Source organism: Falco peregrinus, chromosome 2, assembly GCF_023634155.1.
Source record: "Falco peregrinus isolate bFalPer1 chromosome 2, bFalPer1.pri, whole genome shotgun sequence".
NCBI lineage: Eukaryota > Metazoa > Chordata > Aves > Falconiformes > Falconidae > Falco > Falco peregrinus.
In genome coordinates this window covers 109,398,801-109,416,038 of record NC_073722.1, presented here as the reverse complement: position 1 = coordinate 109,416,038, position 17,238 = coordinate 109,398,801, and the positions used below count along the sequence as shown (strand labels likewise).

General features: G+C 53.0%; 1 protein-coding gene across 2 annotated transcripts in view; it reads right to left on the bottom strand.

Moving 5' to 3' along the window:
• Positions 1-17,238, bottom strand: part of DOC2B (double C2 domain beta) — a 39,605-nt gene that overhangs the window by 8,388 nt on the left and 13,979 nt on the right. Inside the window, exons 4-7 of one of the 2 annotated variants that reach the window (XM_027781398.2) lie at positions 16,461-16,540; positions 14,906-14,929; positions 9,961-10,035; positions 6,664-6,773 (exon numbers count right to left, since the gene is read on the bottom strand). In XM_027781398.2, the coding sequence (XP_027637199.1) occupies positions 6,664-6,773; positions 9,961-10,035; positions 14,906-14,929; positions 16,461-16,540 (289 nt within the window). The remainder of the gene's footprint in view (positions 1-6,663; positions 6,774-9,960; positions 10,036-14,905; positions 14,930-16,460; positions 16,541-17,238) is intronic. The other variant, XM_005233662.3, reaches the window with a different exon arrangement.

The window sequence follows — 17,238 nt, the reverse complement described above, 5'->3', positions numbered from 1 at the left end:
TGCCCACCCTGCACCACACGGCCCTCCCGTGGCAGCAGTCAGGGCACAGGAACACCCTGCAGCAGCCAAACCCCCGCAGCTGCAGCCCACCGACGGGCAAACCCTTCCCCAAGGGAGAAAGGTGACAAATCGGGGTCCACAAGCCCCAGCCTGCTGCAGTGCCGCAGAAAGCACGTCCCTTTTGTCCCGTGGGACTGAGAGCCCCCCGGAGCAGACCCACAGGTGCTGCGTGATGGAGGCAGCCCAGCCTGGCACAGCACTGGGGCGATGGCCACCTTCCTTGTCCCCACTCACATCCCAGGCTAGTTACCGTGTCGTGCAGAACCGGGTCCCTCAGGAGGCAGTTTTTGGCACATCTGCAAGACCTGGGAACTGCTGCTGTCTCTGAGCAGCACGAGGGAGCTGCAGCCACCACCAGGTCTCTCCCAGCCCCGTTTTCTCTCTGGCATCCTCTCAGGTGGGTCCCTACATTTTGTGCCCACCTGCGTGTGATGACCAGAGGTGGTTCCGACACAGAGTTTCGTGCCAGCGCCCCCAGTCCCTCGGACTCAGCCCCTGAACCCCAGTCCCTCTGGCTGGCTGTGGTTCACCTTCACTAGGATGGCAGTTTTCATTCAGGCAGGCTGGCCGAGCACCAGCCCCCTAAGCGACGGCAGTGAGCACGCGTCAGATGAGCAGGCAGCTCCAGCCCCAGCCCTCCCTTTGGAAACAGGCGTAACGCAATTACACCAGCTTGGATTTTATTACAAGAAATCGATGTGATGGAATTTTTATGCCTTAGGTTAGAAAATCAGCTTCATGACAAACAGCAAGAGATGCCTCTGGCAGCCACGTTCACCTGCCATCCCGAGCCCTTTAACTCAAACATTAGCCCTCCCTCTCGTCTCTCTTTATTAAATCCAATCCCTCGAGCTCAGCTTTTGATTTGACAGCTTCCACTGAGGGGTCCTGATCTTTAACTTAAGGGCCGTGAAAACCACCTTGGAAGAAAACTAAGCAGCAAGTGAACAATCACTGCTCATTAAACTTATTCTCCCTCCTACTCAAGCCCAGGTTCCCGGGTTACAGTCCTGACTCACCGCACAGCTCAAGCAACCCCATTCCACTGACTCACGGCTTCTGCTTGTACACGCATTCCTCCGGCCTCATTCCCATCACGGAAAGAGGAGAACAGGGGTCCTTGAGGACCCTTTTCCACAATTCACATGCACATAATAGGCAATGAAGCCTGAAGATGCATCTCCTGTGTCTAAGATCCCTTATGGTCCCTGTAGCAACTTGGGAGGCTCTCAGTGGAAGAGCAGACGCACAGGTGATGCTTGCTTGGCTTAAACACAGGCAACAGCTGGCAAGGAGATGAAACAGAAAATGCTGGTGTCCTGGGACCGTCCAGCTCTCTTAAAACCAAAAGGAGGATTCAGTGCTGGGCTCCATCACAAAACGCCTCAAAGTCTGAGCACATAAAACACAGTAGAAGTTAGATGGAATTCTGAGTGCGCCTGCAGTTCCAGAGCAAATTTCATTCAGTGCTTCCAGAGTAAAGCAATTTGGGACCCCAAATCTCTAAGTGTCTGCAGTATGCCTATTAGACCTGATCAAATACTATTTTCTGAATAATATATTTAATGAGTCATGATGTTTGTCAAACACATGATTAAACAAAGAATTCCTGGCATTTGTGGGCTAGTGGAGTATCATATGAATAATGCATCACTTCGCACTTCACATATCTGGATGTGAATAATTGTGTCCAATATCTGGCTAGCCCTGATATTTATTATGAATACAATCTATTTATTGCATATTACATGTATTATTTAAACGTAGGCGATTGTATTCTGCCTATTCCAATTTCCCCTGCAGCTTTTCTCTGCCTCCCCCCTTCATGTACCCTGGCTTCCCACCGCCAGAGACCAAGGCTGTGCTCAGACCACAGATGGGGAGCAATGGTGCCTGCAGATGGGGACTGGGAGGGGGGACTGTGGGGTGGGATTTAGCCCTGGTGCTGCCAGGGAACCTGCCCCTGAGCCCAGCCATCCCAGTGCTCGAAGTCCAGTGCCTTTCGAGCGGCTCTGAATTTGCCTTCTCTCAGGATGGTGGGTGGTTTCATTGCGATTAAGCCCTGGGCTAGACTCAAGGATATTTAATTCAATGAATGGATGAGACCTTTCAAGATCCTCCCACCTCTGCTGCATTTCATGAAATCTGAAGTATCTAGTGTTTTTTTAAGGGGGCTGATTCATTAACAAAATCCTGCTTGCCAGCGCAATTAGCTGTGCTGCTGCCTTCACCTCTCCTTCTCCCTTGGGGGTGGCCCTGCTTAGGGAGGCGAACCCCAGTGCTCCCAGGGCTTGGGGTTGTCACAGCCAAGTCACTTGACTGGCTTGGATGAGGCCTCATGAGGGATGAGGGGCAGCCTGTCGGGGCACAGCATGGGGCTGGGGGTCTCAGGCAGGAGAGGATTCATTACTCTACTCTCCAGGAGGCAGAGGATGCTCCTACTCCAGCCCCTGTGACCAGGCAAATGCCGCTCATCTGCCCAGGAGGGCTGCAGGCACTGGCAGAGTGTCCTGTGCCAACATCGACCCACCAACCCAAACTGGACACATCCCACCAAGAGCCCAGGTGGGCAGGGAAGATTTCTGGGTGCTTTTCCAGATTTTCTGCTGCATCACATGCTCTCCAGGCAGCAGGGAGGCGAAGGCTGGTGGCAGCTTTGATCTTCACCATTATTTTTACATTAAAGAGACTCTACAATCGCATTCCCTGCCCCTCCACAAATCTCAGCACCAGGGAGGCGCCCGGGGAATGATCACCTCCCAGACTGAGGGGAGCATCACTCATGCTCTTTCAACTACCAAGAGCAGCTTTGCAGGAGCCTTGCCTGATTAGCATAAGGAAAGCCAGCATCCCTGCAGCTTTGAAGTCATCTCTTCCTGGTGGAGAAGGAGGTATTTCGCCAAGATGACCGGCAGGTGAAGCGAAGCACCGAAGGCAAGACAATAGACGGCACTGGGAGGGTGAAGGGCCATTGCCACTAGTGTTATGGAGAGGCTCACAGAAGAGAAACAGCTCAACCCACACCAAAATAAAAAGTCCTCAGTAAGCCCCAGCCCATCCATCCCTCCTCAGGTAAACAAAAGATCCCTCCCCCCAGCCAGGCAGCGAGGACACAATTCAGCAGGTATCTAAATGAGGAGCAGCATTTCCCAGCCTTGCATCCTTCTACTTGATTAAATATCCACTGTGTGAAAAGAAGAAAATCCAAGCAAGGAATTAAAATAAAAGATAGATTTTTCTATCTTATGGCTGGTTTGCAAGAAGTCTCACATCATCTAAACCTGCCCCAGGATAAACAAAATCTCCTTTGGCAATATCTTCATCTGTGAAGATGGAGAAAAGAGGGCTGGGGAATTGCTCTTAAGGAAAATTAAGAGCATTCAAATTTTAGGCTCTGGCTTTCCCATGCAAGATAAGAAATGGAGCCACAGTACTCGGCAGCTTTGTTTTGGCAGAGGAATTCCCTGGGCCACCGGCAAGAGTTTGACTTCCCAGATGAAATTCTGCCATACCCATTAAGCAGAGCAGCTAAGCGTGTGCCCAGCGCCCAAGGGCCCTGCCACTCTGACAGCCATTTGTGCCGGCGGCCAAAGCTCAGCACAGGAAGAAGCACCAAGTGCAGGGAAGGACATGGGGCCACCAAGGGTGTTCCAGCACCCACCCTGTAGTATGTTGGTTTCAGAGACGGGACTGAGAAATGTTACTCTGTTTGAACCCCACACACCCATCTACATGTGGAACATTTTTTAAAGGCATCAGAGTCCTAACTAGAAAATTTTTGGGATCCACATAAGAGGCTGAACCCTGCCCCGGGAAGACTCAGCACAGCCAGGGGAGGAGATGGCTCACACGACAGGTGACAGCCCTGCGGCAGAGATACCAGCTGGGAAACCCTCTGCATTCAAAAGTTTGTTTCTTTAATTCTCCAGACTAATTTCCAGGCAAAACCGCAGCCACAAGCCCCAGCGCTACAGCAAGCTCCGCTTCACAAACCTCTCCACGCTTCTGCTCATACAACCTCCCCAGGGAGATGCTGGAGCCACCTGAGCCCCTCTAAAAACCCAAAACATCCAGCCCAGAGTTCATCAGCTTTCATGTCATCCTTCGCACACCAACTGCCATGGTAACACCGAGGATGCAATCCCCCTTTCTGCCCCATGCAGGAAAAGGCTGGTCCTGCCTGCTGGCATGCAGAGATGGGTGCTGCTGAGGCGCCCAAACCTTGAGCCTCAGTAGTCCCAGGGCAGCGGGGCTAGGGGGTCCCCAACTGCTGGCAGCGACTGGGCTGTGCTAAATCCCGCAGGACTGAGCCCACTCCAACTGGAGGCAGTGCCAGACCTAGCACTGCGCTCGGAGGTGAGGTGGGGATTTGTGTGGCCCCCACAGCACTCCCAGCCACCAGCCGCCCTTGTGGCAATGTCATTGTGGAGCTCACCCCCTCCACGGGACAGGCTCCAGCAAACCCCACTGGCTAGCTGCAAATGTCAATGAGTCAGAGTTGCATGTGAATGTTCCTCTCCATGTGGAGAGAATTTTGATCCTTAATTATCACTTAATTCACCGGGGCTGGCTATCAGCAAGGAAACCTCAGTTGCATAGTGCAGAAGAGCCTGGGAACTCCTTGCAAAGAGGCAGCTCCAATGGGCACGGAGGCACGAATGAGATGGATGGCTCTGATGGCACAAGGAGACACCAAACCCCAGGCACGCTGTCCCTGCATGAGCAGGTGAGGCTCCACAGGGAGTTTCGTCCCTGCAGAGCACCCAGCTGGGAACCCGCATAGGGCAACTGCACGGCGGCCAGGCCCGAGGCTTCCCTCACCTCCCTGGGAAGGCGCCCTGTGAAGCCACTGTGGGTAACTGGCCATTAACCAACCTTGCCAGCCATCTCCTGAGCTCCCCGTGGAGCTCCCAACGCAGAAATGCTGTCTCTATTCAGCCACACACACCCCAAGAGCGAGGGCTCCCTGTGCATCACCCTGTGGTCCTGCAAGCAGGGTACGGGGGTCCATGCAAGGCATTCAGCTTTGGAGGGGGCACAAGGAGCCCCATGTGCTGAGCCCTGCGGGAGCCCGTGGCCATGCTGGCTTCCCCACGAAGTGCTAATGAGGGGTTTCTGTGGGGAGAAGGGCAAATCCAGCCCAGCCCATGCACACCTTTCTGCATGTCCCTGTGCCACTGAGCATCCTGCATCTCCCTGCTGCCTCCTGGGAGCAGGCAAGCACAGACCTTCCCCAGGAAGCAGCAGCTAACAGGGCCTCGAAAAGGTGGGGGGTCAAGCCCTTCTGCTGCCTGGTGCCTTTCAGCGAACAACTCAGCCGAACACCTCTCTACAAACTGATTTCCACGCTTAAAGAGGCTGAAAACTTCAAAGCTTGAAGTGAAAAAAATTTTAAAAAAGAATATTATTATTATTAGCAATAATAATAATAATAATAAACCAGAGACATTCCAGTCCAACAAGACTGCAACACTTCCAGCATGACTAATATTTTCCATGTGAGATAATAATCCACGGTGCTAAATTTCTCATCTCTATGCACATTGCAGACAACAGGTAGTCTCTGCCCAAATCCACCTCTGAGCAGGACCTTTTATAAGGCAGCTTTGCACTCTCATTACGGGGAAAATAGTAAATTCCCAGGGTACCTGCAAATAAAGAGGGTCATATTCCAGCCACGGAGCTGACAAAGCCCTCAGAGCAGGATGCAAAATCCTCCTTTGTTTGACAGCAGATCTTACAGCAAATCCTCCTGCGTAGCAGTCCCAGATCACAGCAGTGATGGAACAGCAGCACCATCCCTGGGCAGAATCCATCTGCAGGCTCTGGGTCACTCCCTGCCCTCACCCAGGTGGGACAGTGGCCAAGACACAAAAACCTTTGCATTTGAAGGGGTCTGTGCCCCGCAAAGCCACACTTCCAAGCCTGCAAGGCCTCACCGTGCTGCCCTTGCTGACCTCCAGCCCCACGCAACATCTCCCAGCCCCTGGGAGACGCTGCCAGGAGATTCTGAATGTGCAGAGACTGAACCAAACCGAGAGAATAGAATAAATACATACAAATGCCCTTCAATTAGTTTGACAATAACTCACAGGTGCCTCCAGCTTTCTTCCAAAAAGCTCAGCCTCGAAAGGGCCCAGAACTCCCCTGGGGAGATTTTCTCAGCAAGGTGGGCCCGCTAAGCCTTAACATGTGCCCGTGAGAGCTGGGCATGAAGAGGTTAAAACCAAATAACATCACCTCTGCAGGCAGGAGCCAAGTGAATGAGTTATGAAGTTGATGACAAAGCAGGACCATGCTCCTCACCAGCTATTCCAGCCCAGGCCCCCCATAAATCAAGCATCGGTCACCACAGTGGTGATGGATGCATGCAGGGCACGCACACAAGCTATACGCTTTGGTGGGTAATAACTCTGCCCTGCTCTGCTGTGAGCAGTGCTAGGACTGGATGTGGGGCTGGGGTGTGGGGGTCCCCATGAGCTCCCCTGGGAAATCCTCACTGGGATGGGGAGGGATGCCTGGGGTGGCCCTGGGGGAAGGGGAAGGTGCAGATGTTACCCCCACCACCAGGTTTAGCACCCCACTCAACCCCTCGCGCCCTACCGCAGGGTCTTGCGGATCATGTCCTCATCGGTGATGCCATAGTAGGTGAGTGTCTCATTCCAGGTGGGGTTCAGCGTGTTGCGCAGTGTTTTGGTTCTCAGCTTATTTGCCTGGAAAAGCAAAGGAGACAGCAGTCAGCAAGGTCTGGCCCCAAGCAGTTGTCTGAACACTGATGGGCAGGGAGGGGAGAAAAAAGGAAACACAGTTTAGAGATGGACAATTGGTGCTGCCACCTTTCTACCCCAGCTCTGTAACGTGGCCAGTCCTCAATGAAATGACTCAAATCCACCCCAACCACAGCAATAACCAGAGGGGCAGAGACACAGCAACTCACTTATTTGCAAAGCAATGCAACCCCACATCCCGCATCCTGGCGACAGCTAGCAAAATGGGAACCTTGGCAAAGCGCAGAGAGAGGATGGGGATTTCATTTATGCAGCAGGAGAGAGCGAGAGAGGGAAAAAGCGTCTTTTCAGGTTCATTGAAAAATACCAATTTGCTGTTCTGGCTGTTTATTTGCATTCCTGCTCCCAGCACAGCTCCCATTCCTGCTCGACTCAAAATAACTTCCTTGACATGAATTTTGTTAGCATTGGCAACTCCTTCCAGCACCGTAGCTCTGCAGAGCGGGAGGCTGCGGACAGTGGGGCTATCGTAGCTGCTTGTGTCCCCAGCATGGATGGGGCACCCTGGCACACACCCACACCATCCAGGTCAGGGGACTTTAATCTTCTTACATCCTGAGCCACCCGCTTCTGTCGGGGACAGAGGGAGGGCAGAAGCAAAGGGCTACAAGTTTCAGATGGGGCTTCTACATCACCCCCCAGCCTGGGACAGCCTGAAAGAGCAGTGTTTTCACTCTAATTAGATGTAAACTCAGAAAGTTCAGTGCCTGCCTCTGACACTGCTTGGCGTAAGGAGCTCTCAGGAAATCAATACCTCAAAGTTGACTCATGCCTCTTTACAGGAAGCTGCTACATTCCCCATCTTTGGTTCATCACCCCTGAGCTAAACGCAAGCAGGATGCAAAGCACAGGGTGAAGAAAAGAGCTTGTGCTTGCAGCTAAAAGCAGGGGGGGGGTCACCTTGTTGTCATGCCCTCTCCCCACCAGAAGCACCCCAGACACACAACCTCTTCCCGACTGACTAGACACGGCCACCGGCCAGAGGAGCTGCCAGTGCAATGGAGCCACTGAGGGACCTCGGCACAGCATCTCACTCCCAAACGCTTTGTGCAACCAGCTGCTTGCTCTGGGTTTGACCTCTAGGAGACAGAGAAAGCCTGTGTATTTTGTGCTGTGCTTTCATTTAGGTTCCCAAAGCCTGCCTCTGAAAGAAACCCAGGCCCTGTGCAGCGCTGCAGAGGCTGCATGAGAAGCTGTGAAACACTGAGCGCCAGGTTAGGAGAGGGATACCCCTGGAGCAAGGTGCGATGCTCCAGGAGCCGACCACGATGCAGGGGCAGGGACTCAATTAGCAGCAGCATCTAAAGCCCTGCAACAGCAGTCACCTTTCATGTCACTCAGGCAGGAGATTGTTTGCAGCGCAGGAGGAGAAGCCACTGGCTGGGCTGCGCACAGGCAGCCAGCAATGCTGCTCCTGGGCACCAGCCTTGCTGAGTCGATCCCCACGTACCCACAGGCACGGCCAGGGGCGACAGCAGAGTGATTCAAACTGAAGGAGACCACAGACAGGTGCTCCCATCTATGGCCTCCAGTTGCCGTTGATTTAATACCTCATTTGCCTTAAATCTTTGTGAAGCTGCTTCAAACAAGGCACCCTGTCATACCAGGTTTCATCCTACACCTATTTTATCTCCTTCCTTGGTGACATTGTGGTCACTACGCCAGGCTCCAGTCCACATAGCAAAATACCTATCAGAGAGAGAGCACAAAGCCTGCTGAGGGTGACAAGGACAGGACAGAAAGCACCCCGATGGCACCCACTGCTTGCTCAGACCTACTGGGGCCTGATCCTGGGGACAGGAAGGATTTAGCCAAGGGGGTAACATGAAGGGCGTCACCCAGCAGCTAATGCTGCCCTACACAAGGGACATTAATTACATCAGAGGAATCAAGTTCTGGGAGCACTTTTTTCTCCCATCTGGAGTGACTTAGTAGTCAGTAACCAGCTCACATGGAGACCTCTGGGAAAGGTGAATGAATCCAACCCTGCTTCCCACATCTCTGGCCTGGTCTCTGCTGCAGGTGCCCGAGAGCCCAAGACTGGGGCAGAAACACTCAAGGGACTTGGGGACTGTCCTGCTGCTAGAAAGACTGCACAGAAACATCCAGGCCAGGACACATCCACAAACCCTCCCCCCCCAGATCTGCTCGCATCTCCCAGAGCAGATTTGGGCAGTGCTGTTTGGAAACAAGGCACAGAGACAGAGCAACCACAGAGGCAGAGGAATGTGGGGCCAAGGAGGGTCCCCCAATGGCTGCTCTGGGCTTGTAGAGTTTGCAGCTCCTGTGCTCTGCTGAGAGCTTCCCTCCTGCCTCTCTGGTCTCCATCACCTCCAGCAGAAATGCTAATCAATGCATTTTCAAAACATGAAAATGACAGATAATATCACTGATGAAAGCGTTCCTGGCTTTCCCATTACCAGCGGAACTTGAAATGTGGTTAAAAACTCCCTCTACCGCCCTGAACATTACGAATTAATTCAACTGAACCATAACAAGTAAATATACCTCCCCCAAAAAGGTCTTTCCTTCAGTGTAAAATAAGAGTGCAATTAATATTCATAACACATACATTTAACATTTAAATTCAGCATCCCCATCAGTTACACCAAGCTCTCACTACACATCAATATCTTTAATTACTCTTCTCTCCAGCAAGCGCTGAACCTAAGTAGATGGAAATATTTCCCTTATGATTTACACTCTGTTTTATTATGATCTGAGGGGTTTTTTTAAATGCAGAAGAAAAAGGGGGAAAAAAGGAGTTGGTTTGTTTATAGCTCAAGATTGTTTCACTTGGTGCTTCCCGAGGGCTTCTGGAGCGCGGCACTCACACCCCCTGCTCCCACGAGTGAGGAGCCAGGCTGGCAGCGGCTCCCAGGCAGTAGTTTACCAGAGGCACTTGCCATCCCTTCAAGGGTGGATTTAGCCCCAGTTCTTAATCCTGCCACCGAGCTCTCCTGAGTGAGAGCAGGGCAGGAGACTCAAGGTCTGGCTGCAGCAACCAGCAGCCCTCTGGGAAAAGAGCTTCTCCCTGGGGAACCTCCCGGGTCCCATTTCAAAACGAAAGGCAAAGCCCCAGGAAGAGAAGGAGAAGCGAAAAGGCTCTCACCTTACTGGCTCCAGGAAGCAAGTGCAATTTGACGTACGGATCAGCCAAACCATTATGGTCCATTGGCTTCAGGCCCTGGAGAGGAAATGACAAAAAGCAGGAGTCAGGACAACAGCGAGAGGCTGGGCAGGCAGGGTGGCTTCACTGAGCCCATCTACAGATGCCTGTTTCACCAGGATGTCACCGGTAATCGCACAGTTTCCCTGGGACTGGGGAAGGAGGAGAGTATGGTTGGTGGAGGATCCAGGCTACACAGCAAAAGCTGAGCACACTCAGTGTTCAAACATCATTTGTGCTGAGGAGGGGCTAGAGGAAGGCTTCTCACCTGCACTTGGCATCGGCTGCAAAGCACCTCTTCTCTCTTCCAGCAGTTCTGACACCCTGATCACAATTAATTTGGGGGTTAAGTAAATCAGTGCAGTGATTTTCAAGGTTTAAAATTACAGGGTTTTGTCATTTAATAATTGCTTATGAGCAAACATACACCTCTGCTGTTGTGGTGTTACTTTTAAGCACTCCCAGAGGGTGTGATAGCACCTACCTACTCTTTGTTATTAAGGCACAGCTGAAGGAAGAACAGCTTTCAGGCCAGTGGGAGGATGTCGCCAGCCAACTGCCATGGTATTTGAAGGAAATCTGGGGGTACTGGAGCACAAATGCAAATAAACATTTGCCACAGCCATTCCTGATGGCTTTTCTATGAGACCCTCACAGCTCATAAAGGATGATGTAGATCATGTTCACTACAGTGATGCTCTGGAGTTGATCCTGCTTCAGGCAGGGGGAGGAGACAATCTCCTCTTCTAAACAACTAGCAGGCTGAAAATTATCCAAGGGTGATGCACAAACCCAGCCCAAAGCCATAAATGCAGACCACACAGGAACAAACTCCACAGGGTAGGGAAGTAACACAGGAGCACGAAAAATGGAGCCTAATTTTTACCAGTCCTAGGTGGAAATAATAATGCCTACATCATGTAAATCCTTGGATTATTTCCAGTCTGGCTGCAGGATCCCTGCAGGAGTTGTTTCTAGACTGTCTGAAGGCAACCCTCTGCCCGGATCAGAGGAGGGTTTCTCTCCCATCCAACCCCAGCTCCAACCCAGGCATGGAAACCAGGCTGGGTGATGCTAAAGACTTGTCACACCCTTTGTGCGATGAGCAGAGTATTTGGTGCCTGGGATTAACGAGTGTGTGCAGCTGCCAGGGATCCACCTGGCAGGAAAGCGTTTGTATGGGCTGCTGGTGGAAAGGCTGCGTGCAAAGAAAATGTAATCATCAAGGCCTGGGTTTGGGCAAATCAAAGATGGAAACGCTGAGGAAATTGCTTTCATACATTATACGTATGAAATAATGCATCCAGCTTAACCCACAGCACTAAGGACACCCCTGTTCCACCCCTCCCTGATCTGCACAACTCAGTCAAGGGCCTGAGCTGCTCCTGACCTTGGTGAGGGCTCTGCTTTGGAGACAAGCATGCTGCCCTGGGCAAGGGAGACCAAATGGTGCCCAGCAAAGAGGATTTTGCTTCTAAGGCAGAGCCAAAAGGATAAAAATATCAGCAAATGGAGGCTAAATGGCTCTGCTTTAACTGCAGTGCCTCTCCGGTGATGTCCCTGGCCCAGCAGAAGAGGAAGGCAGCAGATACGGAGGCCAGGAGGAAGATGGTGGTCTGGGCTGTGGCTCCACAGGCAGACACAGCAGCAAGGGGCTGGGCTGGTCCCCAGGAGCCGGCCAGGTGCACTAACTGCTCACAGCTGAGCAAAGCAAAGGCCCTCCCCAGCCTCCTGCAGCAGAGGTGCCCCACTGGCCCAACGCTGCGTGAGAGAAGCAAGCAAGCAAATTCCCATGAAAATGGATGGATAAAGACAGGCAGCTCTGTAATTTACCCATCAATTCAGTTCAATTAAATTACCTTCCGAGAAGGCTATTAAAGGCTTTTTTAATAGATGTGCTATGGAAGACGGAGTGACAGGAGCCTGGAAAATGGCTCCTAATGTCACATCTACCTCCCTCCCATGTCACTAGGCATGAGTTTGGCACAATGAGAGCAGCTCTGACTGCTCTGCCCTACAAAGCTGCTCCTGTGGAAGCTCACCCCTGCCAGGGACCCTCAGGGTGACCAGCACCATTGCTTCCCCTGCATGGAGGGACCTTCAGCCTAAAGCTTCTCCAAGAGAGCCAAGAGGCAGAGGAGGGCACAGGGCTCATACACGGGGGCAGAGTCATGGGGTTGCAGTCCTGGCTCCAGCCAGTCCTTCTACCAGGACCAATTTACGGTGCTGTGCATTGTGGCATGGGCGATAGAGCCAAGAACAAGTTTCATCTTTTCCCTTCCTTTACCCAAGCTCAAAATCCCTGCTGTAATCCTATGGAGACTGACAGCCCCGCTGGATCCCAGCTACTGCCAGCTGCTCTCTGTGCCAGTGACATTTAGCTAATCAATAGGATTTAATTACAAGTTGGGCTAATCGGGCTGCCAATTAACACCATGCTAGAGGCATACAGAAATCACAGGAGACAGATTGGTTCCATTATTTGCCCCATGATGAGCTTCCTGCCTGGTGAGCAGGCTCCCCGCTGCCCCAAAACCTGCCTGGGTATCTTTTCCTGGGCCAAGGTATCCTGTTCCAAAATGGGGCAAACTCCACGCTTCCACCCTGACAGCCCAGAGGAGACAGACACACAGCTTTGAGATGGGAATTTCTCTGCAGTGATAAATATTTATGAGTAAATCCCTAAGTAATGCTCAGTGCAGACCTCCAGCACATGGCTTCGGTTAGAAGTGGGGAGCATCCAAATGCTCAGCAGAGTGGAAACTCCAAAGTTTTCTAGCTGTGGCTGCAGCCAGTGGCGCAGGGAGAGCAGCCCAGGTATGCTCACATGAGCAGCATCTGCCCTGCATGGCCTCTCTGTGGCCAGGGAGCTGCCTGCACAGCCACCTGAGGCTTGCCCAGGGCATCTTTCTCCTGAAAGCAGGAGACCAACAGTGCTACAGGACAGCACAGCCCCACACCCCTGTAGATTCCCCTATAGCAGGTTATTACCTCACTCCAGGCAGCAGGTTGGGCTTTGCAGGACTGAGCAGAAAATGAGACCCTCAACCAAGCCATGGCACGGCACGCCAGGGCGCAGACCCTGGTGCCTGCATGTTAATCATATCACTTTCTATCACATTTTGTAGGAGAGGGTGATGCCCGGCACAGCCCAGGGCAGCCCGGCTGTTTCCCACATGACAGCACAGATCAACATAACCCCAGGAGAGCGTGCGGCACTCATGCATGGCAGCAGGCAGCAAGGGGAGAGCCCTCCTGCCAGCCCGCCACACGGCTGCTCCCGCAGTCCAGAAACGGGCTCCCACACCACCTTGATTTATTCTCCCATCGATCTGAGCTGAGCCGCAACGTGCCTGAATTCAGCCGCGTCTGAAGCGTGAAAGGCAGGGTATGGGCAGGGCTGCTGCCAAGACCGAAAGCCATTAGCGTGAGGCGGCTGCTGGCAGCCTGCCTGCTCCTGCCTGCCCAGGGTCCTGAGCTTTCTGCCGACCAGGGAGAGGCAGCAGGAACGCTGTGCATGCCCTGACAGCCCTGCTCCAGCTGGGGAGAGATGGGGTTTCTTGGTCCTTACCTCCCCCCAGTGCCATGATACCCCAGGACAGCACCTGCTTCAGCCCCACAGTGCAGCACCAGCAAGCCCCGATGCTGCTGCAGTTGCCTGGGGCTCATGCCAGCGTGGCAGGGGTGACAACCTGGTGCCAGCTCAGGCAGTGTGGGGAGAGGCACAGCAGCTGCCCCACCTGCTGAAACCACACTCCAACAGCACCCGCTGAAGGCAACACCAAAGCAGAGGACGGTCCTACCAGGTTAAGTGTGGAGGCAGATGGTCCCTGAGCATGCCATGGTCTTCTCTTGCCCTGCAGAGACAGGACCTGCCTTGCAAACCCCATGTGGACTAACAGCAGCCCTGCACTTCAGCCATTCATCTCCAGGAGGAACCAGGACCCTCACCTCCCTGGCTAGCACCTGCAGACCTGCCTTCCAAAATCAACTTCCAGCTACCCACTTGTTGGCACAAAGTGCCTGATAGCAGGTCACTTCTATAAGTTATGACAGAAACTGAAGCACCAAGCACCTCACTCCTGGTGTAACCACACAGCCTGGGGACAGCCCCATGGCTACCAGCTTCCACACCCATACTTCGAGCAGTAAAGCAAGCCTCCTTTCATACCCTATTCCAGCTCCACCCAAACTTGGAATACAGGCTGACCTGAGGTTCTGGAAACACCCAGCATTTTGCAGATCCCGCTGTGAACGTACACCAAGAAATACCTCAGATGTCCCCAGGCACCAGGGCAAGCCCCCGGCATGGAGTGGCTACCCAACCTCCTGCACAATACCGCAGCTGATGGCTGCACAGCAGAAAATTGGTGGTAGAGCACAACAGGTTAAATCCCACCACCGGTGTCTCCAGGGGCCTACGAATCCCCTTCCCGCTCCCCAGGAGCAAATAACAGGACTTAGGAGGGACACTGGCAGATACAAAAGTGCTGCAGATTAAAATAAAGAGAGAAGCAAAAAGATCTAAAGGGAAAGAGTTATTTGGGGGAGTTATCGAAGAGGGAAAGAAAACCACTGCTCACGTGGCTGAAATAGTCCAGGTTTTAACAACTGCTGGCAGCAGCTGAGGCTCCAGGAGATGCTGGAGTCAGGACACACGTCCTAAGAGCACTTTCCTTGGGGGCCTGCGACATCACACCAAGACACTGGCCAGGCTGGCCCCAGCCCAGGTCCAGCAGCAATACACGTCCCAGCACTGGGCTGTGGCTCATGCACATGGCCCTGGTGCTCCCTGGCCACCACATCACCTCCTCTACAGCACTACTTCTAACGTCTACGCAGCCAGCGCTGGCTCCCACTGATGGCAGCCAGAGGCCCTGGCCCTTACCTTTTTGTAGTCAAGTTTTGGCAGCTTTCCCCAGGCGAGAGATGAAATAAGAGCGAGCAGATGGCAATGTAAATAAAAGAGAAAAACGGGAGAATGAGAGCAGAATGGAAATGAACAGGACTCAAATGCTTGAATATCAGAGCGGTGAGGGGGGGTCTGCCCACCCCTCAAGCAGGAGCGATGTTGGTGCTGCGTGATGCCCCCAGCCCTGTGGGTCGGGGTCAGCAACTGCTATTCCCGTACAGCTGGGCAGGCACGGCAAGGACTAGAGCTCTCCTTCATCAGCCCTGCCTTTGCTCTCGTTAATGTTAGATCTATCACTTGCCGCTTGCAGGTCTCCTTCCTCCCCGACTTCCACCCACTGCAAACCCAATTAGAAATCTCCTCCTTGGCTCCGCTCCCGAGTACACCAAGGGAAGCCTGACCCAGAGGCTGCTGGCAAATTCACAGGCAACAGGCAGGGGGGTGGCGTGGAGGGAAGCAAAACCTGCTGGCTGCCACATCCCTGCCCCAGCAGCCCTGCCCAGGGAGCTGTGGGTGCTGTGCTCACCCCTTGGCCAGGAGCAGCTCCAGCTCCGCCAGGGTAGATGCCTCCATGCTCATCCCCAAAGCCAGGCTTTCATGCTCGAGGTCTTATTCCAGCTCGGGAGAACCCTGGGGCAGGCATGTGCATTCTCAGCATCCAGCACAGCAGGCTTTGGGGTGGGGGCTGAAAATAAGCCAGTTGCAGCTGGAGGGGAGAGGAGCATCCTATGAAGGCAAATATCATGGGCTGATCCTCTGGGAGTTCAGCTCACAGCCTGTTTTCCTGCAGTTTCTCCTGTCTTCTGTAAAAACCCTCCACCCCTTTCCAAGATCAACAGGGACTTAGGTCTTCTTCCACCAACCCACCTCTGTTGGGGCCCAGCTGTGCTGACCTGGAGCCCTCATGCCACATAAAGCAGAGGAACCAAGAAGTGCCCAAAAGCACCTTCCACAGGCCTAGAGGCAGAATCAGGATCTCAGCTATGTTTCTGCTCCAAAATGTGCAAAAAACCCCTAATTGCATCAATCATGCAGACGGCAAAGGCGCTGAGGCAGAGCACTTTGTGGCAATGATTAGCAGCATTTAAAAGAGCCATTTATAAACTGACAGCCGGTCACAGCATCAAGTAAATAACAACATAGGGTTGGATGCTTCTCTAAAAAGCATCAGTAGCTGCAACCATCTCACCACAGGGATGAGCCATCTCTGTCCCACTGGAAACACCCTGAAAGGCAGCGATGGAGGGGAAGGAGAGGGCAGAAGCACTGGGTGTCAGGATGGAAGCGACATTGGTAAAGGGATGGCTGCAGCTGGGGACACTAGAGCCCCCAGTGCAACCCAGGGACAGGGGGACACCCACGTGTCCCCATTCACTCCCCTCATTGCTGCCCATTTGTTTGGCACAGCCACGGCACCCAGGTGGCCTCGTAGTTTTGTCAGGGCTCTGGTGGCCCCGTAATGCAGGACAAAGGTGGCCATCTCCAGGCACGTTTGGTCTTTGCTGCTCACACACCCAGCACAGAGACATACCTTGGCTTTATTGATCGTGCAGTGGAGAGCGTTGTTTTCTTGATCATACAGCAAGCTGAAATCCAGTGTCCCCAGCGTGGCTGTAAAGGAGAAAAGATGTTATTAACCTGCAGGGCCCAACAAACACTGGCTCTTCTCCCTCTAAGCACAAAAGCAGTGGATGAAGATGCTAGAGAAACGACTGCAGACATTATAACACATAAATACCATCCTGTGAGCCCTGTTATGAAACATGGCTTTGTGCTGGGAGGCTGGTGGCCATCTCCACATTTGGCCGGTGGGGCTGGTACAGCTGTGGGAGAGGAGCAAGAGGCATGAACGTTGTGACTCACCCAGGCACTGCAGCCAGCACAGAGGCTATGCCTCTGCAGGCTTTCACATGGTCGCCCCCATGTATCAGCAGCCCCACTGCAGCCAGCAGCTTCCCGGACCCCAGGAGTTGAAGGCTCTTCTCCAGGAAGATCAGGGCACAGCTGGGACACAGCCAAAGCCCACTCAGCACATCTTCCCCCTCCGGCACCACTTGCATTCCCAGAATGCGTATTTGTATACTGACACCTTCAAACAAATGAGCCACCAATGGGATCCCTTCCCAGCTCCAATTTGGCTGCAAACTGTAAATTAAACCCAGTGAGAATGGAAATACTTTTATGGTTAAAATGAAAAACACCAACAGCTTTTAATCAGAGCAGCATTCCCTTACGGCATCTGCAACCCAGGAATGGCAGCAACGGGGCATCTCCTGGGATTGGACCACAGGGAAGTGGCAAGAGACCAG